Source organism: Lepidothrix coronata, unplaced genomic scaffold (assembly GCF_001604755.1).
Source record: "Lepidothrix coronata isolate B3197 unplaced genomic scaffold, Lepidothrix_coronata-1.0 Scaffold115, whole genome shotgun sequence".
In the NCBI taxonomy this organism is placed as follows: domain Eukaryota; kingdom Metazoa; phylum Chordata; class Aves; order Passeriformes; family Pipridae; genus Lepidothrix; species Lepidothrix coronata.
In genome coordinates this window covers 1,074,715-1,102,700 of record NW_016690295.1, presented here as the reverse complement: position 1 = coordinate 1,102,700, position 27,986 = coordinate 1,074,715, and the positions used below count along the sequence as shown (strand labels likewise).

Below are 27,986 nucleotides of genomic sequence, written 5' to 3'. Positions count from 1 at the left end.
GCATCATATTAACTTCCAACAAGACAGCATAGCTGGGATAGAGATGTATATTAATACTTCTCTCCTGTGTGTCCAACTCTTTCTACATTTTTTCATGCATGAAAAGGAATCGGGTAACATTTTGTTCCATAAATGTCATCTAAGGAAACAAGCAGAGTTGATCCCATCCTTTCTGCACCAAAATTTTAGTTAATGTGCCATTAACCTCAGGGAAGGTCTGTCAGCAAATGTCATATCTAGTTAGAAGGAAGACATTTCAGATGAGGACATATAAACACAGAAATTACTTAGGGTGTGAATATAACTGAACTGTCCAGCTATAGTCAAAAGAACTTTTTATCTGAATTTTAAGATTCTGACATTTTTTTAATAAAGAAACAGTCCACCTCTGCTTGAAATGGCCCTTGGCTAAATATTGCAAGCAACTGATAAACACTGAAACTATTAGATTATACCAAAGAGAACACAGGGATAGTCCGTGCACAAATGGAAGTCTTGGAACTCCTAGAGAGCAAAAGAATTCAAAATATACAGCAAACAAGCTTCAGGAACATCTTTAGCTCATTTATGCTGTTTCCAGTGGAAGAGGATACAGCTTTCAGCATTTGCTGAGGGGTGCCTGGCACAAGTAGTGCTCACCTGACATGGACATGTAGCCCAGTTGCATGCCCTGCACTGCAGGGAAATAGCAGAGGAACCATGATCAAGTTCTGTTCCCCTGACTCCTGAACACAACTATAAATCATTCCTTTCTCTTTCATAGTTGCTGCAAAAAACGTGGGATGTTTATTTGCAGGCAACTGAAGCCACTTTTCAAGGTGGCTTCACAAAACAGGATTGGCAATTGTAGTGATTACACTGCACTGTGAGGAACCAAATACATAAAGCTCAGAGTTTTTCTCTTAAGCTGGATGACTGTGTTTCTTAACTCGGTGTTATGACATGAACAGCAAGGTCTAGTCACCCTCAGTGCCTGCAGAAGGGCCAGGCTGTGCTGAGGGCCACTGCCATCTTGTGTCCCAGGATCAAACATTTTTGTGTTGTTAGGCTCTGTGGAAAACTCTCCAGCTGTCAAGCACGTAAAAACCCCAGATCTTCATGAAGTCAGCTAGGATAGATCTATTATGCATTTAACATGTTTTCATGTGGGGAGTGAACTGTATAAAGAAACCAGCAGAACACAAAATGCTGTTCTGTGTGACCAGATGTGTCTCTCTTTTTCCAACAGCCACAGCCCTACATCTGTGTGTGAACCGTCTGCCAATGAAACCCGGAATAACGAAAAAGAAGATCCCTTAATCATGGATGAGATGCCATTTCTCAGCTTAATCCCCAGAGATATTCTTTCTGATTATGAAGAAAGCAGTGTCATTCAGGAAGTGCGTAGGGAATTAAAAAGTCTGGAGGAGCAAGCAGGTTTGAAGCCTGAGCCTGACTCAGCTCAGGACCTGGTTTTGGGAGATGAAATTTAAAGTCCAAGCACCAGGCAGTTTAGTTAGTCATTTCTAGCAATTTTTTGTCTAGTGTCTTGCTTATATAAACCCTAAACACACACTGCTGGATAGAAGTGCAATAAACAAGGTCTTCAACGAAAATACTTCTCTGTGCACCAAACCTGCATGTTCCAATTGCTGTTGAATTCATTCAGTCCTTGGACCAAACCTGTCAAATGAGAAGTGTTTCTTCTGGATTAGTTTTTTCCCCGTGTACATCAGAAATAAACTTATTAGTACTTATACTCATTAAAAAATACACACGAGCATAAATAATTTTAAGTTATTAGTAACTTCAAGAGTGACTTTTGAGTATGAACCATCTACTTTGAACTACTGTAGTCATTAATTTTAAGGAATTTTTAATTTTTTTTTCCTTTAGAAAATATGGTCAGTGAAGCTGCAACATCCAGCTTGTGGGTGTCACAGTGCCATGGAGCACTCTGCACCACATGAACATTCCTTCCTGGGGGAATGTTGTTTAAGGACCTGTTGGCTACATTCCATCATCACCTGCCCTTTGTGAGATGCAGGGGCAGTGAACATCAATTCCTGACTTCAGTTTAGCAGTAAGACAACTGAAATAGCTTCTTGCACTTAGAGACTTACACCCAGAGAACAACCTCTGAGCAATGGTTTATGCTTTTAATACACTTCACAGGCATAAACCTCTGCATGTCACAAGATGTGCTTACTGTGACCATCTTTAAGAGGTCATTGATTTAAGAAATCGATGGCAAGCCAAGAGTAAAATCCAATCCACCCAACTCCCCATTTGTCTCATCAGTTTGCTTCAATGGCTCTTCCACTATTAATGGTTTTCTGGGGTACAGATTTCACCATCTGTTATTCCACATGGGAAAACATGACATGAGGTTCCAGCCAAGTAACTTCATGGCGCTTCTTCCCAAACAATCCCTACTGCTTATCTCTAATTTGGAACAGCAGAGCACCAACAGGAGCAGCTGTAAGACTGTTCTACCAGCCTGCACATCTTTCACCATGTCTGCCTTATGAAAGCTTCTCAATAAATTCCTTGGGTACCAGAATTAATGTTAATAATCATAATCAACACGATGATATTTCATCAGAACAGTCTGACTTTCAGTTTAAGGATTCTACAACCAATTCTCACACCAACACATACACCCAGGCACAGTTTACTGAATTCACCTCTCCTTTCTATCCCCAATAAAATTATTGTACTTTAGAGACAGCCCATCTATACAAAGAGAAGGAATTAAATCTGTTTAAAAAAAACACTAAAGAGAGCAGTAACTGTCTGTAAATATTGCTCTCTTAATGATAGTATTACCCTCCCTTCAAATTCTTGGTGCTGCAGTCCTCAGATCTCATCTCTAGATTTTTGCCTCTCCAAATGTCTTTGAGGAAAATTCATGATCCATTTGATAGGTAATTCTTTTCCTCTCTTCAAAAGCTCCAAGGTTCCTTCTGCAGTCTATATAAATGGTAAAGGGCAGTTTAATGACATACCCTGCCTAGAGGATGGTACTCCCTCTCTGCCCTTTGTCCCCTCTTCCACCTCACTTACGTTGGGCAAGGGGCAGCACAGGACAAACGGAAGAGGAAGAACGAGGGAGCTCATCTGTGCAGTGCCTGGTTCTCAAGCTGCCAGATTCCTCAGGATTTTTAGGTTGCTGTGGGCCAGCATGCAAGGAAGACCTGAAGGTTCAGTTGTTGAACATTGCCTTTCCCCTCTGGAGCAGAAATTAGCTGTCCATCATATCTGGAACTTGGAAGTTTCACTGGTGAGAAATTCAATTCTGGAAAAGGAAACTCACAGTGGAAGAAAAAATGGGTGGGAACTTAAGCAGATAAGCTATAAACCACTTCCTGTAACACTCTGTACATGGGGGGATGTGCACATACACACAAACACACAGCCTTACAATTCCAGCACTGCCTTGGGAAAGTCTGTATTTCCATGAAATAATTCCATATTTTTTTAAATAAAAACCACAGCATTTAATGATTAAAATAACACAACAGAATGAACAAATGTTTTATTGGCATGTTCATTGTTGTAAACAGCATCTGGCATGAAAAAGTTTACCAAAATCTTTTGATTGTTATAAATTAGGTGGTTTTTCCCAAAAACTATGGAGAATTGTTCTCTATTGATCTTTATGGACCAAAGCAAAAAACTGCTGTTCCTAGGCTTTGCAATGAAATCATGTTGACTGCATCAGTCTCTGCACCACAGCCTGAACTACTAAGTTTGTACGTTGAGGTGTTAGAGGTTGCCCCAATATTTGACTACATATAGCTATGGAATCAACTCTGGGAATAATAAACTGACTTTCAGCAGGTGGAGAAGATGCAAACTTGTCATAGCCTTAAAAACAAAATGTACAAAAAGTAGCGGAACAAAACAAAAACTTAATTAACAAGGGGAAGTACAACCCTAAAGTACCCAGCATCATCAAACATAAAATGAATACAAATTTAAATAGGCAACTATACTTCCAAATGTACACAATGAATGTTGATATGTGAAAAGAAATAGCATGGTAAATAGCTGAACTGCAGTTCTGGTGAATGGATAGGGCAAATTTTATTTACACATCGAACCCAATACACTAGAGCTGCTCATCGGCTTCTGTAACCTATTAAAAACCCCCAGTTTACCTTACAACAGCACTTCTGCAAACAAACAGCGCCTGCTGGCAGCTTTCTGCAGACACCTCTCAGACCGCCTGTTTTATGGAAGAATAGTATAAAACCTTGCACTTGCAGCACTTCCACCTCCGGCCCTTTTCTGCCGCTCTTCTAGGACCAATGTGTTAACGTTTACTTCCGACTCTCTGATGAGGTAATGCGTGTATCAGTGAAACAAACAGAGAAAAGGATTCTTTCATGGCCTTTGCACAGCTTTTATTATTAAGCTATGAGTATCCTGTTTGAGGCTAGTTTCACTAGCTACTATGTGCACACTGTCCTCAAAAAATTTCCACTCGATTCCCTCCCCGCCCACTTTTTTTGTTTTTTTTTTTTTTTTTTTTTTTTTTAGTTCTAATCTTTTATTTGCACATCCCTTTTAGCTTTACAGTACATTTGACTATAGTGCACAACATGATTCCAAGTCAAGCAGTGACCCGGCGGGGCCCTGCGCTGCCGGCGGGTCACCGCCCGCCCGGTGCTGGTGTCAGCGCTTTACACCTAATGAATGTCCTGCCGTAATGGCACTACACAGTAGTAGTGAACCTTTTTATTGGAAACAAAAAAAATTCCCCAGGGAAAATGCTATAGCAAGTATCAGTCTTGAGTCAAATCTTTATTTGGTGCTCCATCCAGATAAATTTTTAGTGCTTTTTCTTTACGGGGAGAGTAGGTTACCCGGTGTCCAGTTTTCTGGAGTCTGCTGCTTTCTTTTTTCATCAGTTCATTTCTTTGCTCATCTGTTAATTCCATTAATTCTTCAGTTTTATCCCTAAAACGTAAACATGTTAAAACTCGGATCAATACAGTAACTGTAATTAGATTTCTGCCTTTTTTTTTTTTTCCACTTGGAGTAACTTATTAAAACCACAACTAAGCACAACAATTCTTAGGGATTGTTTCCCTCCTCTGCAGAAACGAACAATCTGTCTAAACCTGCTTTTCCAGCAGACACGTTCACCCAGGGGAAGAAACAAGCCCATACTCCTCCATCTCCCTAACTCCTATTCTTTATAGACAGCTAGGGCTGTGCTCTGTATTTGCTCTCAGTGCCAACAGCTGGAAGCAGCGTGTCAGCCAGCCCCTAATAGAAGCTACCAGATGTTCTCCCAAATAATTTTCATCCAGACCAGCACGTTATCAACCAGCTGTTTCCCCCCCAACTCACATGCAATTATGAAAAATACCACAGAAGCAATGAGGTTGCCCCACCTCCTAAGTTTAGAAGAATGACAATATTCAAGCTCTCAGTCCTCAAATCCTGCCTCTGGGCTACTGCCACCAGCTGATCAACATTTTTCAGCATAATAAAATTTTTATCCTAATAGCCTTTTTTCCAAATAAGCCATATTAATTTCTCAAAGGAATAAACTCAGAAAATAAAATCCTTGCTGTCCAAAACATACAGCAAGACATTCACAAACTCCACAAGGGATATATTAAGATATTAAATCCACACATAAGCATAGCAACTAGTTTTGCATTCAGCAAAATATTTTCAGTGGTTTGGGAAGGAGGATTGAGTAAAAGGGTGCAGTGCTTGTTTTCTTAAACTTAATTAATAGGTTTTTAGGAAGCTGAGGAGCACAAATATTTCAGCTGACTGTTTTAAACCCTCTTTTCTTTATGGTGACAGAAGAGTATTTTATGTTCCTGTCAATTACATCATCCCTCAGATCTTACACAGCTTTTTTTGCATGGTTTATTATAACGTAATGAAATGCATACCTATAAAATATTACTGCACCATCATCACAAATGTACAGAGGCCAGACATTCAATGTAGATACTTTAGGATTCCAGTCCAAGTCTTGGTGAATCTCTAGTATGGAAATGTCACATGGAAAAGTTCCTCTACCCTGAGAAAGAACAATTACTCAGTGAATACAATAAAACTCACAATCACATATCTGTGCCATTAGAAAGTAAAAATACACACAATCTTACTTACCTTTGCAAATTCTATGTTTTCTAAGGGTATTCCACTTATTTCACTCAGCTGTAAAGTGAAGAAAAATGGTGGGTTTAATACAATTCCAAAACAACATGACACACTGTCTACAGAAAGTCAATAATCTGCCAAATCTAGAAGTCGATTAAAGTATCTGAAAGTCCTCCAATGATCCAAAGCATCAGTACAAAATTACAGTGACAGAGTACACATTTTTAACATTTTTGAAGTTACCAGTGTTTGTCACAAGTGATGCTTGCTGTGATGGTATTTCATCACACTTCTCTTAATACTGAAGAGGAGACAAAAAAGTTCATAAAACCAATTAATTAATAACATCCATGTTCCAAGATAAAAAGAGACCAACTGCCTCATGTTAAATCCTCAGGTTCATCAGCCAGCCTTCAGAAGGAAACTAAGCATAAATAAAAACTGCTGACAAAAGCCAAACTCAAATGTATTAGCCCTGCACATGTCTCAGGTGCAAATTTCTCTTACTATTGGCAGCAGTAAAACGATTAAGGCCTCTTGGAGCAAATGCTGTTAAAATTGCTCCCTGCACATCAATTCCTAAGAAAACAAGCACAACCAACTCTTTCTTCAGATACAAGTGAGAAGGAAGTCTTGAAGGCTGCATGCAAGAACCTGCAGTCAGATCTTCATTTCTACCTAAAGAATACAAGAAACCAGTCCGTAGCTTAATCTGCGTACACACACTAACCTCTTCTAACTTATCAATGCTCAGTGTCCACTGATACCAGCATTTCTGCTGCCCTCAACATCCCAGGTGGCCTTCTAACATCTGGGTATTGCCACACATAGATAAACATTTCACCAGCAGTGGAACTCTGATTTACTGGATTGACTAAACAGTCTCAATACGAGACACCCCTACTCTAGACTTCTGCTAGGATGGTACAGGTCTGCTTACCTGTTAGAGGGTTCCAGCCTCAAGTAAAACCAAACCACACCACAGCCATATTTCTTTCCAACCAAAACACAGTTCAGTCTACTTGATACTGGTAACACCATCCCCAAGCAACAGCTCTCAAATTCATATATGAAGAGGCTGAAAGGCTTGGTATTTTGGAATAAAGCTTGTAAAAAACACACAGTGACAATAGCTTAGCTTTTCTTTCACATGTGTTTTTCAAGGATAAGGGACACAGATAATATTAGGCTGCTTAAACTTCAAAATGTGACTTCTTTTGGTGTACATTCACCTGAATACTTTCACAACAGACCATTATGTGAAATTAAGAAGTAAAGCTGATAATTCAAATCGTTTTGGTAATAGGTTGGGATAGATTACTGATTCCCCAGGAAAAAAAATTAATCACCATGCAACAAGATTTTTGTAGCCATAACATCTTTGTGCTTCCCCATAGAGGACATCAATAAGGCTCTTGGTCACCACAAGAAACTTTCATCATGTTACACATTTTACCTTCTCTTTTAATTCTTCAACACTGCTGCTTTCTAGTACTACTTCCTGGAAAGAATCGAGTTTCATCTCCGATGGCCTCCATCGTCTCGACAGAACAGCAAGTTGTGACATGGATTTCATCTTTTCTACTCCTAGCAAAGAAAAAGGAAATTTATTGTATTAACATCACAAAATATCCTCTTTTAAATTATATTAAACACTAATATGAAAGACTGCCCTCCAGATATATATACAAACTAAGCAACACAGTAAGTGTGCTGCAAGTAGCTCACTTGAAAAAAAGGGGAGTGGGAAGGAACTAGAATTTAGTTGAACTTTTCTGTTGTCAGCTTCCTTTCAGAGAATTTTTCATAGGCAGAATCTCCTAGAAGCCATGCTATTTGCTCTTCTTTAGGGCACAGTTTTCCATCACACCCAGCCTGGCTATCCATACAATATCCATCCACCTAACCAGAGGCGGATCTCCAGGTCTGACATTTGCATGAGGCCTTCCTCAGCAATCTGGTATTTACTCATGTGCTTCACTTCCTTTACCAAAATAAGCTTTCCCTGTTTGACTTCCAAATTTCCCATACCAACTCCACACTTGTTATTAAAACCTGTGTTACACCCACCACCTTCCAGAGTTTCAGTATGTGCTGCCTCCAGCCTTTCTATACCACTTTCAGGTACCAGAGCTCTCACTGGCTTATAGAGTAATACTGTTTATACTACAAGATAAGCAGAAGTGATATCCAAGGGCTGATTTTATTCATATTTTCAATTGGTCTATAGTTTTATAACTTAGCATGCAGAACTTGTGGCTTAAACATTTGTCTACCCTTACATTCTTGTTTTGCATGAAACTACCACCACTCTGTAAGCTTTTCCCTAAATACTTTTTGCAGCCTTGCCTGTGACTACATTTGTGCCACCTTTCAACACTAACCCATTGTCTGAAGTGAAGATACAGTCACCTAGTGCTTCTTAGCATTTATTTCAAGTCTGAAGCAATTACACAAATTTTCTTCAGAGCCACAGAATAACTGATTTAAGTATGTCTGCAACAGTGTGATGTGAACCCATTATGCTAAGAAACTTAAATAAATGCAATTTAGAATAATTTACAGTTACCTGCCTAAGCTCTTCAGCTAAATACTGACAGCAAAGATGAAAGCAATGATGATGCAAACCCAGACTTACAGCAGTTGCCTTGACACTCTTCTTTGTTAGAACAAAGTACCTGCTGCTCTGGGGTAGCAGTGAGTACATACAATTTGATTTCTGCAGATTATAGCGGGATCAAGCTGCATCTTCTACAATTGGATTAAAGTAGCACCTTTTGGGCAGAGCTAGAATTCTACAAACTATTACAGAGCACTGGAAGCCCTGTAATCTATAATTTGACACGTCTGTGAACTAGGGAGGCCACAGTAGTTATATCTCCAAGACCTACACAGTACAGAAACAGTACAGCAACTAGCTAAATCTAACCAAAAAATATTTAAAACTAAAGTTTTAATTGCAGTGTGAGCTGATACATATGTCCATAGAAATCTACAGGCCTCCTGAATCTCCCATGTTCATTTGGCATGTATTGGCACAACTCTGTTAAAAATTAAAAATACCAGAACTGAACACAGCTGCCAAAGTACTGCTATGAGACCTTTAGCACACATGGCCACAGGAAATCTGCACTTGCACAATCGCCCCCAGCTTCACAGAGGCTTTATTATTCTTAATTCTTTTCGCATCCATTTTTTTCTAACAAAATTCCATTAAAATGTCAGCAATAGTCTTTAAAAAAGGAAGAAAAGGGAAAGTATAGTTTCCAATGTCCTTTAAAGAAAAAAACTCTTTTACTTTCTCTTGACACTATATCATTACCATCAAGTATTTCTAAGAAGACCTCCCAATTGCTTGAAATATTGATATCTTCTTCATAGACATGATAATCCAGAAACACAGTGCCCGGATTCTTCCAGGTTTTCTTTCGTAGGCGAAACCTATAAATACATCCCAAAGAAAACACTGAGTTTCTAACTGCTCATAAACACTTAGCACCACCAGAGATCAAAACTGACTATTTTCTGACATAACTAGAACACAGCTCATTAATGCAAGGTTTGCTTAGGTTTATCAGAAAAGATTTCACGTTCTGAAATAGTCCTGACAGCAGGGTATCACTACTGGCTTAGGGCTGAATCATTCATAAACACAAGGAAGACAAGCCCATGTTCTGCCTGTTCAGTGGAAGAAATGTGTAGGGATTTAAAGGAAGAGTTTCCTAATTAGGGATTACCCTATTATGGTAAAGGCAAGACAGATCAGTGCTGTACACACACACTGTGATGCTGCACGAGCGCTTTGCTGCAGTGATCTAAGCTGCATCTAGAGAGCACGTGGCTTTTTTATGAATTGACTTAATGTTCTCCTTCCTGAAGGAAATCATCCTTCTGAGAGAATACAACTTATCAGATCTAAAATTACAGACATGTTGCACACAGGCAATTCTATGTAAATGTTATTCCCTATAGAATTCGTTCTGCATGAGATGAAAGTCAAGAATTGGTGAATTACTGTTTGTATTCACAGGCTGATTCAAAGATCACAGTAACTTATTTTCGCTTCTTTCAATACTTCCTTTGTCCACAAGAGGAAAAAAAATCAAAACACACTTTAAAGTAGTATTCAATCAGGTAACTTCAATGGATTGCAGTCTCTTTACCTGTCAATTGTCAAGTCTAGGCCACACTGTTCTCGAAGCTGAGGAAGCAGCTCCTCTTTGGACTGTCGGACAGTCATTCCTTTAGCAAAAACTGCATCTAGAAGAAACTTGCATGGCTGTGAACATAAACAGAAAGAGATTAAATATTCACTGAACACAAAAATGTGATTTGCCTCTGTTTGTGCTCTGTGACCAGTCCCACCCACCTGGCAAAATGTAGAACGCTTCTCACAAACAAGGTATGCAATAAATTAATTAAAATGGGGCATAACTACTCTGTGCAGCAGCAGCCCTTTGGCAGGCCATTCAGACACCCTGAATGCCCCTGCAGAAATACTGCCTTGTGCTGCACTGCTAACTGCTACCATTACATTCACATTCCAAACAACTGGAGAGGAGTGTTCAAATTAAATAAGCCACATGATCATAAAAATGCTGCTTTCTTGGCTTTCATTGATCAGACAGACCAGAACTTTATGACTCTATGGAAGTTACTTTTAAATTTATCTTATTCCCTGCTTTAGCATTTCAGCTTATTCTCTTATCCAATATTAACATGTATTCTGCAGTTTTGTCCCAAAAATGAAATTAAAGTGCAAAGTCAACTTTTAAAGACTGCAACCTATATAGTGACATCAGTTCTATACTTTTCATGTCCCAAAAGATGTCCCAAGCTCGTGAGCTCCATTATTGCAAGAGAGGCATTTTTGTTTCAGGCTTGTCTTACACAGAGAGGACTATTACCCAGCTGACCATTCTGACAAGCACATGAATGAGACAAATTAGATCAGTTCAACATTATTGAAAACCACAACCATGAGTTGTTTCTTCTTTGGAAAGAATGCTACGTGACTGTCATGCATTTAAGGGAAACAAAGAAACAATTCATTTGTCCTGCATTTACACTGTAGAAAGAAAGACACTTGAGAGATACAGCAGATCACATTCCAATTGTTTACTTGGAACAGCATAAAGAGAAATAACCTCAAACTCCCTTTTTAAATCCAAGAAAACTTGCAAAGAAAAGAAGGACTTCCATTTTTTTCTCAAGATTTCACAGGAAAACCTTGGCCAAAGCACACATTAATATTTTCCTGAATCAACATTGAAATATTCAATGCCTTACCTCAGGCTCGTTTACCAAGAGTTGGTAGACTTTGACTCTGTATTCACCTTTCTTAAGGGCTCTTCCAAGTCTAATAGTTATCTAGAAGGCAAAAGGAGTATCTCTTAGAACTGGTATCAAAATCAGAATTGTATTTTGTAACACACTACCAAGACCAAAGTAATTACTTCACCTGGCAAATTAACAAAAGTTGTAAATTATGTTAAGTTTATCTACATTGTACCAATATATTCTTAATGATTCAAAATAACTTCTGAATAACCTTATTGTCATCAGAAAATGATGAAAGTGTCTCATTCAGCCGAACACTCTCAAACTCTTGATTGCTGGCATAGACTCTAAAGACTTTGAAGTGAGAAGACGGAACTCCAACAAAAGGCTCCAAATGTTGCTTGAAGGCAGACAGCGTAATTCTTTTATCAACATGCACCATCAGCCCTAAACAAAAATAAAGATAAAAATGGCATGAAAAACCCTGCTACCAAAAAAAAAAAAAAAGAACTCTTACATGATTTTCATATAGTTGCAGTTATCACTTGCAGCAAAACAGTACTGAAAAGTCTGAATTACAGTTAATGGCCACAACACATTTTATCTGACGTTGTTACTGTAACCTTTAAAAGCTCTGCATATTAATATTAAGTAATATTTGCATATTACATATTAAGTGTTTACGGGCAGATATTCCTGGAAGACACAGCAGTTCCCAGCTGCCCTGGTTTGCAATGAGTGTAGCAGTGGAGCAAAGTAGTATCTTCTCCATCCAGTAAGACAAAAACTAAAGAGAGTATGATGGAGTGATTGCAGATAATCTTCCTACAGCTCTGCCCTGCCTCAAGGGAGAGACAGCAGTGCTTTGGTGTTGGGGCTGGCCAGGCACATGCCACTCAACTCCTTTTTTTTTTTTCCCCACCCTGGTTTTCAGGATTAAAAAGTTACGTAAATTCTGTGTTCCGGAAGGCCACAGGATATCACAAGGCAAGATCAAGTCTAGATTAAGGGACTTTTTTAGGGAATAATTTTGTAATTAAGGAAAAGCCGCAGCAGTAATATGGAATTCTGGAAAGTAAAGTGAATAGTTTATCTTTAGAAAATTGTGGTTTTGATACATGCAATTTGCACTACACAACAAACTGTGTAGGGATTATATAATGTCATGACTTTCTAGAAGAAATTCCTATTCAGAATATTTAAATAACAAATAAATTATTTGAATTATAAATCTGTTCATGCTACTATATTAAAAATACATAAAAGTTTTCCCCTCAGGATAGTAATTTATACAGTGTACAATGAAAATGTCAAAATTACTGCAAACAAATAATTCCTGAATCCAACTAGTCCTACCAAAACAAAACAGGGAAAAATTAAAGCAGTTCAAAATTAGCCCCAAAGATCACTCCAAGCTAAAGGAGTAATTTTTAAAAAACCTCTAGTAGATGCAAATCAATTTCTCCATTGTTTTATAAAATTTAATGTTTGTTTACAAAAAAAAACCCCAAAACAAAATCAGCAAAAGTGATTTTCCTCTTTCTTCTATTATTATTACATCAGGATTACTGGATTGACATGAAAACATTTGCCTTCCAAAATATTTATCTTACATTCTGCTGTTCTTTAATTATTATTCTGTTAGTTATAAAACATATGCAAGTACAGAGCATTGTTTAAATGATTTATTTTTATGACAATTATATACTACTTACACTCTTATATTGAACTTGTTTGGACACTTTCATGTCAGCCTTACACATCATTGTACCTACTGTACTTCAGTCAGTGAAAAGCAATGGTCTACTCAATTAAATTTTCAATATCAAGTATATTTGAACTTTCTTTACAGCCAAATGACTAGGACTTCTCAGGTTTGTTAGTCTAAATGGTAACAGAATTATTGCTCTGTTAACCACAGTAAATAAGTGCATTCTGAAACAGGTGAATCAGCAGCAGCGGGTGAAACAATGTTTCTTTCACTGGAAGACAACGCAGCTTCCTCTCCAGAGAACACTTCCATTACATATAAATAAATGTTCATTTTCTTAAAAACAAAAAAGCAAGACACTGTTCAAATATGTAATCACTTATTCCAATATCTAAATTAGGCTAGATTTTTGCTGACCGTGACACCACATGCCATCTTTGCACTTTTGTTAGATTTAATTTGACATTATAATCAAGTTTTTCAATATTGTCATTATCTTAACACAGCATATGAATTAAATAGTAATAAACACTGGATTATTTTAAGGCACTTAAAAAGGAATACCTACATTTTTGCCCTTCTCCCGAGCCTTCCTCTGCAGCGTAGGGTTCTGACTTAAAGTACATATACTGTGCTTCTCCTCTGCTCTTGCCACTTTCATCGTACTCACTGTCTGTTCCAGAATCTTCCTCTGCAGTGTCCCAGGTTTCCTTCTTCCCCTGATTTGCTTTTGATCGCCTACTACTTGTGATACTGTGAGAATCAAGTCCATTAGCCAAGGGAAGCGGGGCATTGTCCACATTGCATAACGTGTCACTGCTGTGACTGGAGCTGAGGATGTCACTGTCCACTGAACTCGTACTCCTGTCGTTATTTACATCCGAATCCGACCGTTCCTCTGACTGGAGATTTTCCGGATCAGAAATCTGAATTTGGTTTTCAAGTTCTCTGTTTTCTGCTGATGCTGAGGAATCTATTTCATTTAAAGGTGATTCAATGTTTTCAAAGTCACTGGCTTCTGTGCTTTTGCTGCTGTCTCCATTATCTCCCTCCTGCTGCTGCTGTTGCAGGGACAAGCTTTTAAGTTTTTCGGTGCTTTCTTCCAGAATCGCCTCTACAGATTTCATATTACCTACAGGTCCTTTAACTCTTTCACAGGCTTCATCCAAGTTGCCTGCACCTCCACTAGACTTCTGATAAACCCCTCGTCTAAACTGAGATCCAGGTGCTTGCTCTGGCAATGAAACATACAGTCTGATTGTGTTTGCATGACGGTCCAAAAGCTTCCATAAATGAGAATCTGTGTATGTCACATGACGGTCTAAAGACTCTGAGCTTTCAACAAATACCTGAACATAAAATAACAGTGTTTCATCACGTAGTGTCATTTCAAATAAAAGTGACAATAGCAAACAGACAGGATTGAGCACACATCGGAAATAACGTCATCAAGAAACATCACCTTTTATAATAGAGTTAAAATACACGCTTAGAAAAAGACAGACTAAGGAGTTTGTATTATAATGGTTTCACTTTTCCTTATTTTCATAATCATGTTAAGATTGGAGTGAGCTGTAACCAGACTGACCAGCTGCAGTAAGTGCTTATGTTCAGAAGCATACTCATAGATCACCTCATGTGCACCCTTCACCTGTGCAGTAGCACTAGTTCTGGTAGCAATGAGCCCCACAACTCCAGCAGACAGTCTGTCTTCATTTTCTAGTAGAACATCATAAGAAACTTTTAAACATGTACATGGGTAAGCAATAGTACAAATCAAACACCTTTTTTCCCCTTTGTCAAAGGCCTCTGTTGCAGCGACAACGTGAACAGGCTCAAAGTAACTAAATAACAAGTCAATGCCATTGTTTTGCTCCTCTATAAGCCAAAGCCTTCACTAATCTTTCTTCATCCAGAAGACTTGATATTGAGCTTAAAGTTCAGAGAGAGAGGATGAGCAAAATGTGCTATGTGTTACAACTACTGCAGTAAAAAAGACAATGTACAAATTTAAAATGTTATTTGAGTACTAAGTAAATCTTTTTCTGAATGAATTGCACAACTATTATTGGAAACATTAGAAGTCTTTTTTGAAAAAATAATATAAACTATCTAGGGATAATCTGCATAGTGAAAACTGCTGAACTTAAGATGAAGACCCACCAAAAACTTGCTTTTAGTTTTGACTTTTGTTTTTTTGGGAAGTTTAATACTGAGAGCAGGTACAGTTTTCAGAAGGTTTAGAAAAATCAGGTAGGTTTCACAGCAATGTATCAGTCTTTGTTCCCTAAGAATGGCTGACCTTTAACAGTCTTAATCATAAGGTTGTTAACCTCACCATCATTTGAACCACTGAGTAACAACCAGATTCTCAATCCACTCTTTTAGGTACACCTAGTTTCATATATAGCCTATAGTATTCCTCAGCACCACAGCACTGGGCACATAAAACCCCACACGGTACACAGCAAAATACACGATGGTTATCCATTATCAATTCTATACAGACCACGCTTTTCACAACAGCCAAGTCTACAAAGACACAAAAAGTAAACAATTTAAAAACCAGAGCATGTACCTTGTTGCTTCTAAAAAAGCCTTCAGCTTTCAGTGTTTTGCTGGAAACGTTGAGGAGACGCAGGTCATTGTAGCACCGTTCCAACACGACGCGCATTGTTTCAGCGGGCAGGTGCGTAGCCTAAAACAAGACACCGACAGTGAGGTAACGTGCACTATACACAGCTTCAAATACTGAAACAAGCCTTTCATTTTTAGAGATTTGATATGGAGCAAATGGTAGTTTTTCCACAAGGTCAGATGACTGAAATGGCCTGGCTTTCTTTGCAGAGAAGTGGCAAATTGCTAATGACCAGTAATATAAGAAATTGGTCTTATAATTTAGTCTATGAACCAACAGAAAATAAAAGAAATATTTTCAAGCATCAGGTTTTGCACAGTGCTCACCTAATTCTTAATTAGATTGAATTCAAAATGCTGGAATCATGTTTTATAACAAATATTATGTAGTTACACCAACCACTGAACTATCTTACACAGAACTGAGCATGCATAGTGTGTCTTCCAATTCAATGGAAGCAGTAACATCCCATGGTTTAAGACCATGTAAAAAAAAAAAAATCAATTTGCATCTTAATAACAAATAGCTGCTGGGACGAAAAAGAGAGTTTGTACAGAGAATGTGGACAGCTGTGGATGTTAAGTTTCAATTACAAGAGGGGAAATAACATGTTGGTTCAGTTATACAGTAACAGTTCACTAGTTCTGTCACCGACTGGACACTCAGAGAGGTGGTTCAAGTTACTAACCAAAAAGAACATGAGCTCAACTCTTCAGCTTTCCCACAGAAGTTATTACTGAGTAAGCTAATAAGTGATATGGCCAGACAGTGGCTAAGCTTATGCAGAAGCCGGGGTAGAACTCTGGATGGCAGGAAGAAGCAGACTGTTGCTTTTAGCAGGAAGGAGCAGATAGGCAAGATCAGCTCTAAAAAGTACTGCACGACTCAGTGTGATCTGCAAAAGGTGCAGGCTCTCATTTTAGATGCTTAAATTATGACACATTTTCACAGCCAAAATGAATGAAAACCCTGTAATACAAGTCCTCAAAGACTGTAAATTACCTTTGAAATGAGCTGTTTAAATTCTGAAACTGTTTGATTCAAATAAGCTCGTACACTTATTGAAGGAGCAACAGATTCACTCTTTAGGTCGACCACATGAACCTTTACCATGACCTCTGCAGGGAATAGGAAAAAAAAAAATCTCACATATATATACATAGAGAGAAAATTCAACAGGCAAAGAAAACACAAAAATGCTGGTCTGATGTACTGGTTAAGAGGTTGCATTAAATACATACAAAGAGTAAAAACTTGAAAAGCAGTTCGATTTCAGAATTAAATTTTCCAACCAAATGTAGTGCCAAGAAAGAAAAAAGTTCCAGTTTGACTAATTTTAGTAAACCTCAGATCTGCTTCAATTAGAAACAAGTTAGCAACACAGCACAGTATGTAGTTCTAAATATTGACTTTGTAAAATGCAGTACAACAAGTTTTTCTTCTTTGGTACATCATACTGAAGCTCTATGTTTTACAAGTTCTGTGTTTGTGCAACATATGATTTTAGTCTATCCTTGTCTATATATAATTACATGTCTTACCACCAGGTTTATAGCACTGGAAAACTTGGTCAGGTCTTCTTGTTTCCAGCAGTAAGTCAAACATGTACGTTGATTTGACACCTCCCAGCAACAAGCCCATTGGTGTGTCCTCTTCTCCTTCATAAGACCGTTCCAAGTAGTCATGGAACTCGTCGTATTTGACAAGACGACAGCAATCCAAAGGAACAACCTCTTCTAAATCCATCAGCTAAATCATGCACACAAAAAAACCCCCAAGCATTTAATAATGGTTTATTTGTGAATGTAGTTTTTACCTTGTAAGGAAAAATATCTCACTTTGAATTCACTAATTTCACCTTGGATTTAGAAAACACATACACATACATCAGAGATATTATATGCATAGACATGCAACATATGCACATTTCCAAAATCAAAAGAGAAGCCTGCATCAAAATGCAGAAGAGAGGGAATTTTGGGAAGTATGTATACAAGCACATGAAGACAGATCCCAGAAGTATTTTCAGAGGAATACATTGCCTATCAGTTATACCAAATGGCCTCACAGAGGCCTGAGGAAGTCATATCCCCTGATTATCTTCCTTGCATCTCAAGGAGATGTTAACACATTCCAAGCCTTTAAGTGCCTTGGCGGGTACTCTCCCAGCCAAAGACACATGGCAAGAAGCAAAATGTACAAGTAGGTAAGCAAGAACTGAAATCTTCATCTTCTACCTGTTTGTGGGAGATAAAGATCAACAGATGCCTGGATGTTCACTGCTATTATTGTATTAGCTACACTGAAAGACTCTTGAAAGAATTCTCTTATTATGTATCTACTATAACATTTTACTGCAATACAAATAAGTGTTCATAATTCTTTTAACTTGCTGAGGCTACGGTGAGTCTAACAGCAGCTCTCTCTGATTTTTAAGAAAAGGTACATAAAATCATACTGCCTTTTAAAAGGGCAGGCTTTATCATTCTAATCAGAAATCATCTGATGGCTACTGACAGAAAACTCGTACAATAATGGGTGACTACAACACTTTTAAAAACAAAAAAAAACCAAAAAATCCCAACATAAAAAACTTCCCCAGAACCAACCCCCAACAAAAAACATCCATAGCCATGCCCTCCCAAATACTCTCATAGCATTAGAAATTTAAAAACTTAGGATACACAACAGCAGAAAAATACATCTAACAATTGCTATCCTGTTATGCATAGCATACCTTGTAAGCTATTTCCACAGCTTCCTTCAGTGTCCTGTCCTTATGAACCTCCAATTTGTTCTCCATCATTATTTGTTTTGTAGGATGCATGCAGAACAATTTAATCTATGAAACACAAAAGGAAGAAAAATGATCATGAAAGCACTTGCAAATACCTTTCATATTAGAGCACATTTAAGTTTATAACCCATACTCAAACAATCCAACATAAAATATATCTTTAGCTCTACTTCAGCTATAGGACAGCTTCCTTTCAGCTGGTTACACAACTGAAGATAGAAAATGTCAAAAGGCACACAAGGTATTTATGTGTATCTGAATCTTTTTGGAAGCTAGGGTACAACATCTATAACCAGAACATCTTGTAACCACAGGCAGTGAGCAAATCCTCCAAAATGAAACGCACATATGAACAACGAATGTGAAATTCCTTTTCACACAGAGAATGACACAGTTTGCAATGCCAGAGAACTTCTTCATGAAACAATCACTGGATTCATAGATAGAGCAGCTGACTGCCATGCTTGTAAGGTCACTGAGGTTCTATTTTGTTCGTTACTACTGAATTTCTAGTTGGAAAAAATTCGGCACTTTCTGCCAAATAACTATTTAAAATCAGTTGAGGAAACACCATTTCATAAAGTAAGAGGTTGCAATATGAAAAGATTTAAAAGCACTAAACACCTAACATGCAGCATGATGTACTCTTTGGAACTAATTATGCTGAAAGCAAGAGATGTCAGATTTAGTTTTGTTTTGGTTTTAACACCAATTCGAATTCACATGGAAGACATGAACTCAGCAAAAATCTCCGGTGAATACCTCCAGCAGATTCCTCCACTGTGTACAGGTTTCCAATTTAAAAGAATTGCTCCTGCAGACACATTTATCACAAAAGAGTCCTTGTATTGCAATAAAAAAGTTGTTCTCTGTAGAAACATTGCTTACCAGCAGTGTACTGTTACTCAATTCAGCAGAAATGCTCACCTTGCAAGTGTTGCGCTCGATTTCCCGTTGCCTCTTTTCTTGTTCTTCCAATTCTCTCTCTTTCTGTACCAGTTGTTTAATGTGCTCTGGATACTCATGTGCCTCAAGAAACTCTGACAGTAAAAACAAAGCAATGGTTTTAAAAAATGACATTTTTTTTCATGGTGAGCAACACCTTAGGCATTATAGGTATATTTAATAGTTATTTTTCTTGTCTTTTTCCGTTCTCTCTTCTCCACCCAGATTTCCCACTATACCACATCCTGTTCTCTTTTTCACGATTTAAACTGAAGTCAGACTTTTATTCCCCCTAATTATACATGAGCAACACAAGAAAATGCTAATAGCAGAAGTGTAGTATTCCAATATCAGTATGGGAAGCTCTGCTGTTGTAAAGAAATACACTAAGACTGATGACTGCACTTGAGCCTGTTTTTACAATAAAAGGTAAATTCTACCCTATTAAGTGAATTAATTGATAATAAAAGTCTCAAGATATCATCAATATCATGATAAAATAAATGTTACACTTAATGCAGATTAGTGTACTTTATCACATTGTTTCATAAAGACGAACAAAAATCAAAACATGCAATACTTAATTTTAAAAAAATCAACTTTTGCCAATACAGTTGTCTAACTTACTTGCATTTCTTGTTGGATCCTTCAGTCTATATATCAGCATGTATGCATTTGTGGAGCTGGTGGAGAAAATAATAGATATATGGATTTATCAGACAGAAGGAAATATGAACTTCAAAAGCTGCTTTTATTCTTTTTTTCCCCAGTAAGGAGCTATGTCATATATATCATAGCAATACAGTAAACAAACAGAATTAAAAAAAAATATATTATTTTAATGATTTGAAACAGCAGTCAGGGTAGTTCTTACAACTATAGCATCTGCTATTAATTTTAAGCTAATATGTTAAGCACATGCATCTTGGCCATTATTTGACTACACTAAAACACTACCAGAAAGAAAATTAATATTACAGTACTACTAACCTAGCAAAAGCACTGGAATAATAGCCTCTGCTTCCAGAAGATCCACCATATGTTTTCTTAATATCTTCCTGAGTTATCTAAAATAAAATAAAAAAAAAAATCAATTTAACGATTATTTGAGAAACTTGCACTAATTAAGATGCATTTATTTTCACTAGGAAAAGTGGCATTACACAATTAACACACAATAATTATCATTATTTTCTAAAAGTTTTCTGCTTATTTGCTGACTGCTAAAAAGCTATTTCAAAGTGATCTGCCTCTTAATTTTACAATGGATGTAAACATTTTTATTTTTTATTTTTTCGAGTAGGAACTTAGAGAAACAATATAAAGATTCTTGATTGCAACAGTATCTATGGGTACATGTAACACCTGCATCACCAGGACAGGTTTAAAAGCAGTCTGGGTTGTAACAGATCTACAAATATACTTCTGTAAGCAAAAAGTGCTCTTCATATGCACAGAAGGCAAAATTCTAAATCTAGTCTAGTCTGTGCATGAGGAAAAGCTTCTTCGTGAACCATCCCACCTTCACGAAATAACACTCCTCCTCCCACCACACAAAAACAAATAGACAAATAAAAAACTTCTAGAAATCAGTTAAGCTACTGAGTGAAACATGTATATGGCAGGACATTAGGATGAGAAGATAAAACAATGCTTGAAATACCTGCACATAAAACCAGCTTCATTATATAGAAGTGATAAAACCACAAAATAGAAATGTTCATCCATGAACATGAGGATAAAAGATAATAACAATACTATTTTTACCTTGCTAACATGCTGATCATTAAAGCTGTACCACTGGTCATCACTGAAAGATTTTATACAGGCATAATAATGGCCACCAGCAGCACTTCCAGAGTGAACCATTACAGAAAAGAGCTCATACAGTAAAGAACTCTGTGGAGAGAAGAAAAAAGTGTGATATGTGTCGAGTAAAGCCAAGTTAACCAAATGGTCATTTAAAAAAGTTTCAAAACAATTACAGGAACCTGAGTATGTAACTGGTTGGATGTTACAAAGCAGATTTGCGTAACAGAAATTACGTACTGCAGTAGGCACTGAACAGAATCAGAGATCTGAGATGCTAAACCTTATACAGGAATTTGTTACAAAGTTTAGGTTTATTTGCTATCACCCTTCTCTGCATTCTCGAAGACTGCATTTTGCCAATTAATGTACAGAGCAACCCAGCCACGCACCACTCAATGCTTATGAGTCTCTGCATTATTTCCTCTCACACCACCCCGAGTTTGCTGTCAAACTCTTTTTTTCATAGATAAATGGATGGAAATACAGGGCACTAAGGACATACCTCCAGTGTTGTATATAAATTAAAGATATAAAACTGAACAATACTGACTCACGAGTGTTACAAGTATATTTTAGGGCATATAGAGCAAACACACTGTAAATGCTTTGCGTGCTCTGTATTCACTATTAAGACATCCAAACCCAAAAGCTAATGGGCATAGCTTGACAGCTTGTTTGCCCTGAGAACAAGTAGTATGAAATAACTGGCTAAAGCTACTGTCAGTACTAGGACATGCCATTTGCATTACAGACACATTACAATATTCTGGTCTTGTTCCAGTCAAGTGACTGGAATTAATAATTTTTTTCTTTTTCTCCAAGTAAGATTGACAGTATTCAGAACATATATCAAAAACTCTCTCAAATGCTTTAAGGTACATATAAACAGGGACAGATGTGGAGATTAAAATGCAAGTCAGCCTCTAATATTTATGAAAATAACAGCTGAAGCCAAATAGCTTTCTAACAAGTCTGAAAAAAAGCTATTAGCCAAGTTACAGAACAACAATACATGAAGTACACATTGTAGTTATTACGATAAAACAAGATTTTTGATTAATTTTGTATTGGCTAGAAAACTCAGTCAAGTTTGTTGAAGATCTCTGCCAACCTTTAAGTCCCACAGAAGCAGGACTGCTGCTCAATTCTTTCATATTAACTGAAGATGACTGAAGGAATATTTAACATTTAGACCCTTGGCCTCATCTATTCAACTGACCAAAACTTTCCAATTTCCTACTAAGCTGCAAGACACTTTTGTAACTAAATCAGGTAGGCCTTTGACAGCTGGTCTCAAAGAGAAAACACTGCTCACAAGACAAAACAGTCTTCAGTTTGAGGGTCTGCTGCCAAAACAAGTTTTCTGGGAATTCCCAATCTGACAAGCCGGGAAGACCTTTATTCTCAGGTGACCTCCAAATCAGTTAAATTCTTTGCTTTGCTTTAGTGTCAATGTTTGAATAAGACACACACTCCTGACCTCTCACTTCACCCCCAATATCAGAATTAATTGTATTTTTATAATTTTTGTGGTGGGTTTACCCTGGCAATCAACTGAGCAGCCCTTCAGGCAGTCAGTCACTCCTTCTCCCAAGTGGGATGGTGCAGAGAATCAGAAGAGCAAAAGTGAGAAAACTTGTAGTTGGAGACAGTGCCAGTTTAATAAGTAAAGGAAATATGAAAAAAGAAAATAATAGTGCGTTAAATAAAATAAAAGGCATTACTCAGCAGACCAAGACTCAGTCAGTCTCTGAGCAACAGCTATTTTGGCAAGACTCTGCTTTTTACTGCTGAGCATGATGCTGCACAGCAGGGAATACGACACGGAATATCCCTCTGGTCAATTCAGGTCAGCTGTCCCAGCTATGTTCCTCTTCCAGGCTCTTGCTCACCCTTAGCCCTACAAAATCCCCTTTACAGGGGCAGAATGAGAAACAGGAAGATTCAGCACTGCACAACGCTGCTCAAGCAAGAGGTGCGGCAACACACCGGTGTGCCATCAACACCTTGGCACAATTCCAAAACAGAGCATCATACAGGGTGTTATGAAGGAAATGAACTCCATCTGAATCAAATTCGATACAGCATTTTTTGAGCATACCTTTTCACTGCCAGCTTTAGAAATTCTTTCTGCCGCGCTGTTGCTTTCAAGGCAGATCCCTTCATCGACTCCGTCATCATTAGAAAAATCATTGCTCATCTGATCACTGTGACAACTGCCTTCATTTTCAGCTCCACTATCAGTGCAACTCTCAGTCTGGGGAGACTTCTTAAAAATAAAACATACATACTAACATTAGACAACATTTAAAGCTACATAGAACAAGAAATAAGTGTTTGTGAAATGAAAAAATTCCAATCTGCAAACCAATGAAATTCCTCAAAAACCTAGAGACCTCTGCAATTCAGCATCAAGAACAGACTTGTTTCTGTTAGTGTCTTCACTCCTTGACCAGTATTTCTGGGGTTTGTGTGCAACGCATTCTGAGACGTATCAAACTGCTTAAGTGGCATAACTTATAAAACAAAGGTCTGTATGGAGTGAGAAAAGCCAATCAAGGCAGTATTTCTCTTATACCAGTGCAAGCTAATGAAGCGACAGAACGTTTTTAGGAATGGAGTCAGGAGAATAAATTTAGTCTTCAATGCAGAATGCACACTAAATAGTTTTTGGTGAATGTAATCACACGACCTGAATTTTGGTCAAAAGCAGAAGAGTAAAAAGCCAGAAGATGGATGTGAAAAATAAAGAATTTTTAAAATCTCATTTCTACAGTATACATTACAGTATGACTCAGAGGGAAGGAATTCATCATTAATGATCTCTGGACTAACTTCAGCATTCAGAGGCTTGTAACTTTACATCACATGTTATGATGAACACAGATTCAGACACAAGTTTCAAAAAAATGTTTGATTGTGGATTTGCAGTATACATAGAAGCCGTGAGACTTGTGTCTTTAAAACACTGAAGATGTAAGAAATCTGAAACAGCTTCTTTATGGAACCATGAAACCCTATGGTGACTAGAGAACATGCTTCCTTTGCAGTATAAAAAGAAAGAAATCCACATGGACAGATTTAAAATCCTCAAATTATAGCATTGCCATGTCTAAACAACTATTTAGGTAGATGAGTGATGTTAAAATGGTTTTATAAGACCAAACTTTTAATTTTCTTAATGAGAAACTTCAAGGAAGTTAAATAGCTTTCTCTGAAACCGAACACTTCACCTCATCCTCAACATCAATGAAGACGCTCATGTCCAGCTCCTCAGGGAAAGTCATGCGATCATTGAGTTTGATCCTGTGCATGGTGGTGTAATCGAAGTCAAACCTCTTCAGCTGTAACGTCAGCAGGTACGGAAAGTGCAAGAACCGCAGACCCTGAACGAAGCAAAGACAAGGTTATGCTCCCACTATCGGGATTTGTATGCCCCAAAACTAATTTTTGCCAATGATTGGGACGGTCTTTACCTTCCTTGCATCACATTTCTTCTTACATCGTTCACAGAAGTACTGATTTGGGCCATCAAGGATCTCGGGCTGAATGAAAGCATGCAGTGCTTCTTCCTAACAACAAAAAGATGTTACCCAATTTTTAGAGAATGTCTACTATGTAGGTATAACTCAGAATGATAAATTGACAGTGAGATTACAAACGTGTACCAAATACTTCAATTAAATCTACCAACAATATTTGATTGACATAAACTTTGATACAGACACAAAAGTCAGGAAAACATGACAAGAAATTAACCTTTCTACCCAGCCCAAGGTAAACAGTCAAACCACAACTGTTGTTAACTCTTATCTCATTCAGTATTTGATGAATCCCAATTGTCTGTTTTAATAAACCTACAAAATAAAATTACTCCTGTTATCTTGCACATCACATTTAGTCATGTCTATAGAGTCAAATGCTGTGAAAACAAGCTTATTTTTTAACCCTGCTTTGTCAGATGGTTCTTCTGTATTTCTAAAGAAGTTTTTCCCAAGAAATACCATCCAATATTCACAGGGGGAAGAAGGAGGTGGGAGGAAAAAACGTTCCTCAAATGCCCTCCATGAAGACAGCATTAGTCCCATTCTACAAAGGGTCTTCAGAAACTGCATTTGAAGACACTATTTTTAAGTGAAAGGTGAGGAAGGGACAGAGGGAGAGTATTTCAGTTTTGCTCTCAAAGAAGTGGATATGGACATCTGTAATGGCAGAACTAGTTTCCTAGTGCAAACCTAGGAAGCAACTACCAATAACTGGAATTTTCTCTTCTGACAGCTGCCTAGTTTGGGGCAGTTCTAAAATCCCAATAATTCTGTCACTAATGCTTACATCCAGGAGTTAATGATTTCTACTTCACTCCTCTCTACAGCAAACCAAATACAACCAAACTGATCTGATTTGTCTTCCCCACAAATGATTTGCTGCAATGACACTGCACATAAGTTGAATGTACTTGAGACCAAACTTTTTCAAGCAAAATTCACGAGAATATTGAGATGGGTTCAGTGAAGAATCTTACCCAGAGATTTTAAAAGTTAAAACCTATAACCCAGTCAGCTTGCAAGCCAGCAGGCTCTGGGTTTCTGAACTCCAAGGTGAGACCAAAATTTCTCTGTTCACCTATGGAGGCCAAAACGAATTCATCTTGCACATTCAGACATTTAGTTTAAAGCAAATATGATAACAGAAACAATGCTTTTAAAATCATCATCGCCTTATGAAGGGCTGTAGCTGTTCCCTGAAGCCTGAATAAGTAAGAAGGGGCTTAACTGGGCAGAGTAAACTCACCAATCATAACATGGCTGGTGCAGAACTTAAGACTGCTGTCTAAATTGTGTTGTTTGGCAAGTCCCACTTTGGGAGGAAATCAAGGATATGCCAAGTTCTTGAAAAAGCCCCAAATTCTTCCCTTTTCCTTTCTTCCTTTCCAAGAACTCAGGCAAGCAGAAAGAAGAACAACAAAGCAAATAATTTACAAAAGCTCTGTTGCTGTTCTAGGAGATAGGATTTTTAAAAAGGACTCTATTTCTGGTGACAACTATTCACAAATGCAAAACGCACCAAACTCAATAGAATAACTGTACAATGAAGGCAGTCATGTCAATTTACCATTTTTGGATACAGCCAGAAAGGCCTTTGAACAACCCTGAAATCACAGTTCTTGGGCAGAGAGACTTTCTAGACACATGAAAACCTTTTAAGAGTCTGAACTGAATTGTTGTCTATGTCTTTACTTCCTAAATGCTACAGAGGCTGAGTTGCTTTTTACTCAAGAGCTTACACTTGGTAATATTATGCACTGAAATACAAGGAATCTCATTCTAAATTCTAAGAAAAAAGACCTAGCAAGTTATAACCCTGCTCAAAAAGGGGAAGAAATGGATTACTGCATTTTGACTATTATTCAGAACTATTTAAATGAAAGCAAAAAAAGTTAATAGCCAACACAGAAAATATGAATCAGAAAACATCACATAAGGAAATACTAATAATCACATAGTGACAGAACTATTTCTTACAAATCAAATGTCTGTTATGGCAAAAAAAATATATTTTGAGTGTAAGAAAAACGTTGCCATTCATGCTTTGACATGAATATAAGTGGAAATACACAAAGGATGGGACATAAAGGATTGTGTAATGCTTATGTAGACTCATGTGATGTGCAATTTAACAAGGAAATATACTACAAATTTTTACACAAGGCAAAAAGTGATGATGCTTCAGCCCCCTGAAAATGCAATGCAGTACTATCACATTACTGTTGTGGTTTCACTGCTTACCACACATAGTAAGCTTTGCTTTGAAAAGCCTGATTAAAACTCCTGGGAACTCCATCACTTGTGAGCTATATAAATAGCCATGTATTTTTCACTCCTTGTGTAGCAGCATTGCTGTTCCCCAGATTTACTCATCTGTCTCCTCTACAATCTTTACACCAAACTTAGTTCTGCTGATTAGGATGTCTCTTAATACAATTCCTATTCTAGTGCAGTTCACTACTTTCTACCCTGACAGTTTACTCAGCAAAACCAGTGACAAAGCTACACTGCACAGCCTCTCCCACCACACATCCTGCCGTGCGGCTCTGCTTGAAGAGTCAACGCTACCTTTGAAGTTACCTTCAAAGTGCTGACTATTATGTAGCCTTGGAGTTACCAAGCACTTCCAACACTGCCTACACACACTTCAAAATATCCCAGAAATGATCAAGCAATAGATTAGTGTGACAAAAGCTATTTAAACTTCTTTGGAGTTCAAAGAATCAAAAGAACAATACGGGCTGAAAGAAACTTCTGGAGAACACTTGATCTTAACCCCCTGCTCAGATCAGGTCCAACTTCAAGCACATTGCTCAGCCAAGTTCTGATTATATCCAGTTTTAAATATTCTGAGATTTCTATCACTTAGCATATTAAAATGCCAAAAAAAACCAGCTCAAACTAATTATTGTCTGGCTAGAGAGGCACTTCAGACAACCTCCTCTCGACAAAAACATATTATGATCTAGTGAGTAGTTTGACAGGCATCATACTGTATCTGTAAATGTGTAAATTTATAAAACCTGTGAAGAGGAGCAGCAAAACCTCTATGAAAAAAATTACACAACAAATAGCATTTAGGCAAAACTGCTCTTGAAAAAAACTAGAAACTGCCATCTTGGATTTTCAGAGCTCACCAGTTTT

At 37.6% G+C, this 27,986-nt stretch overlaps 2 protein-coding genes across 4 annotated transcripts in view; one reads left to right on the top strand and one right to left on the bottom strand.

Moving 5' to 3' along the window:
* DKK3 (dickkopf WNT signaling pathway inhibitor 3) overlaps positions 1-1,750 on the top strand; it is a 28,559-nt gene extending 26,809 nt beyond the window's left edge. The window contains exon 7 of the mRNA XM_017824983.1: positions 1,229-1,750. Coding sequence (XP_017680472.1) covers positions 1,229-1,472 — 244 coding nt within the window. The 3' untranslated portion in view covers positions 1,473-1,750. The remainder of the gene's footprint in view (positions 1-1,228) is intronic.
* Positions 1,751-4,363: 2,613 nt separating this feature from the next.
* Positions 4,364-27,986, bottom strand: part of USP47 (ubiquitin specific peptidase 47) — a 52,702-nt gene continuing 29,079 nt past the window's right edge. For all 3 annotated transcript variants that reach the window (XM_017824975.1, XM_017824977.1, XM_017824976.1), the window contains 20 exons: positions 24,774-24,869; positions 24,531-24,683; positions 23,399-23,566; positions 21,253-21,384; positions 20,476-20,552; positions 20,113-20,168; positions 19,468-19,580; positions 18,481-18,585; positions 17,285-17,492; positions 16,746-16,861; positions 15,684-15,803; positions 13,674-14,454; positions 11,666-11,841; positions 11,404-11,484; positions 10,278-10,393; positions 9,437-9,555; positions 7,571-7,701; positions 6,124-6,171; positions 5,901-6,031; positions 4,364-4,944 (listed from right to left, as the gene is read on the bottom strand). In XM_017824975.1, the coding sequence (XP_017680464.1) occupies positions 4,770-4,944; positions 5,901-6,031; positions 6,124-6,171; positions 7,571-7,701; positions 9,437-9,555; positions 10,278-10,393; positions 11,404-11,484; positions 11,666-11,841; positions 13,674-14,454; positions 15,684-15,803; positions 16,746-16,861; positions 17,285-17,492; positions 18,481-18,585; positions 19,468-19,580; positions 20,113-20,168; positions 20,476-20,552; positions 21,253-21,384; positions 23,399-23,566; positions 24,531-24,683; positions 24,774-24,869 (3,102 nt within the window). In that variant the 3' untranslated portion in view covers positions 4,364-4,769. The remainder of the gene's footprint in view (positions 4,945-5,900; positions 6,032-6,123; positions 6,172-7,570; positions 7,702-9,436; positions 9,556-10,277; positions 10,394-11,403; positions 11,485-11,665; positions 11,842-13,673; positions 14,455-15,683; positions 15,804-16,745; positions 16,862-17,284; positions 17,493-18,480; positions 18,586-19,467; positions 19,581-20,112; positions 20,169-20,475; positions 20,553-21,252; positions 21,385-23,398; positions 23,567-24,530; positions 24,684-24,773; positions 24,870-27,986) is intronic.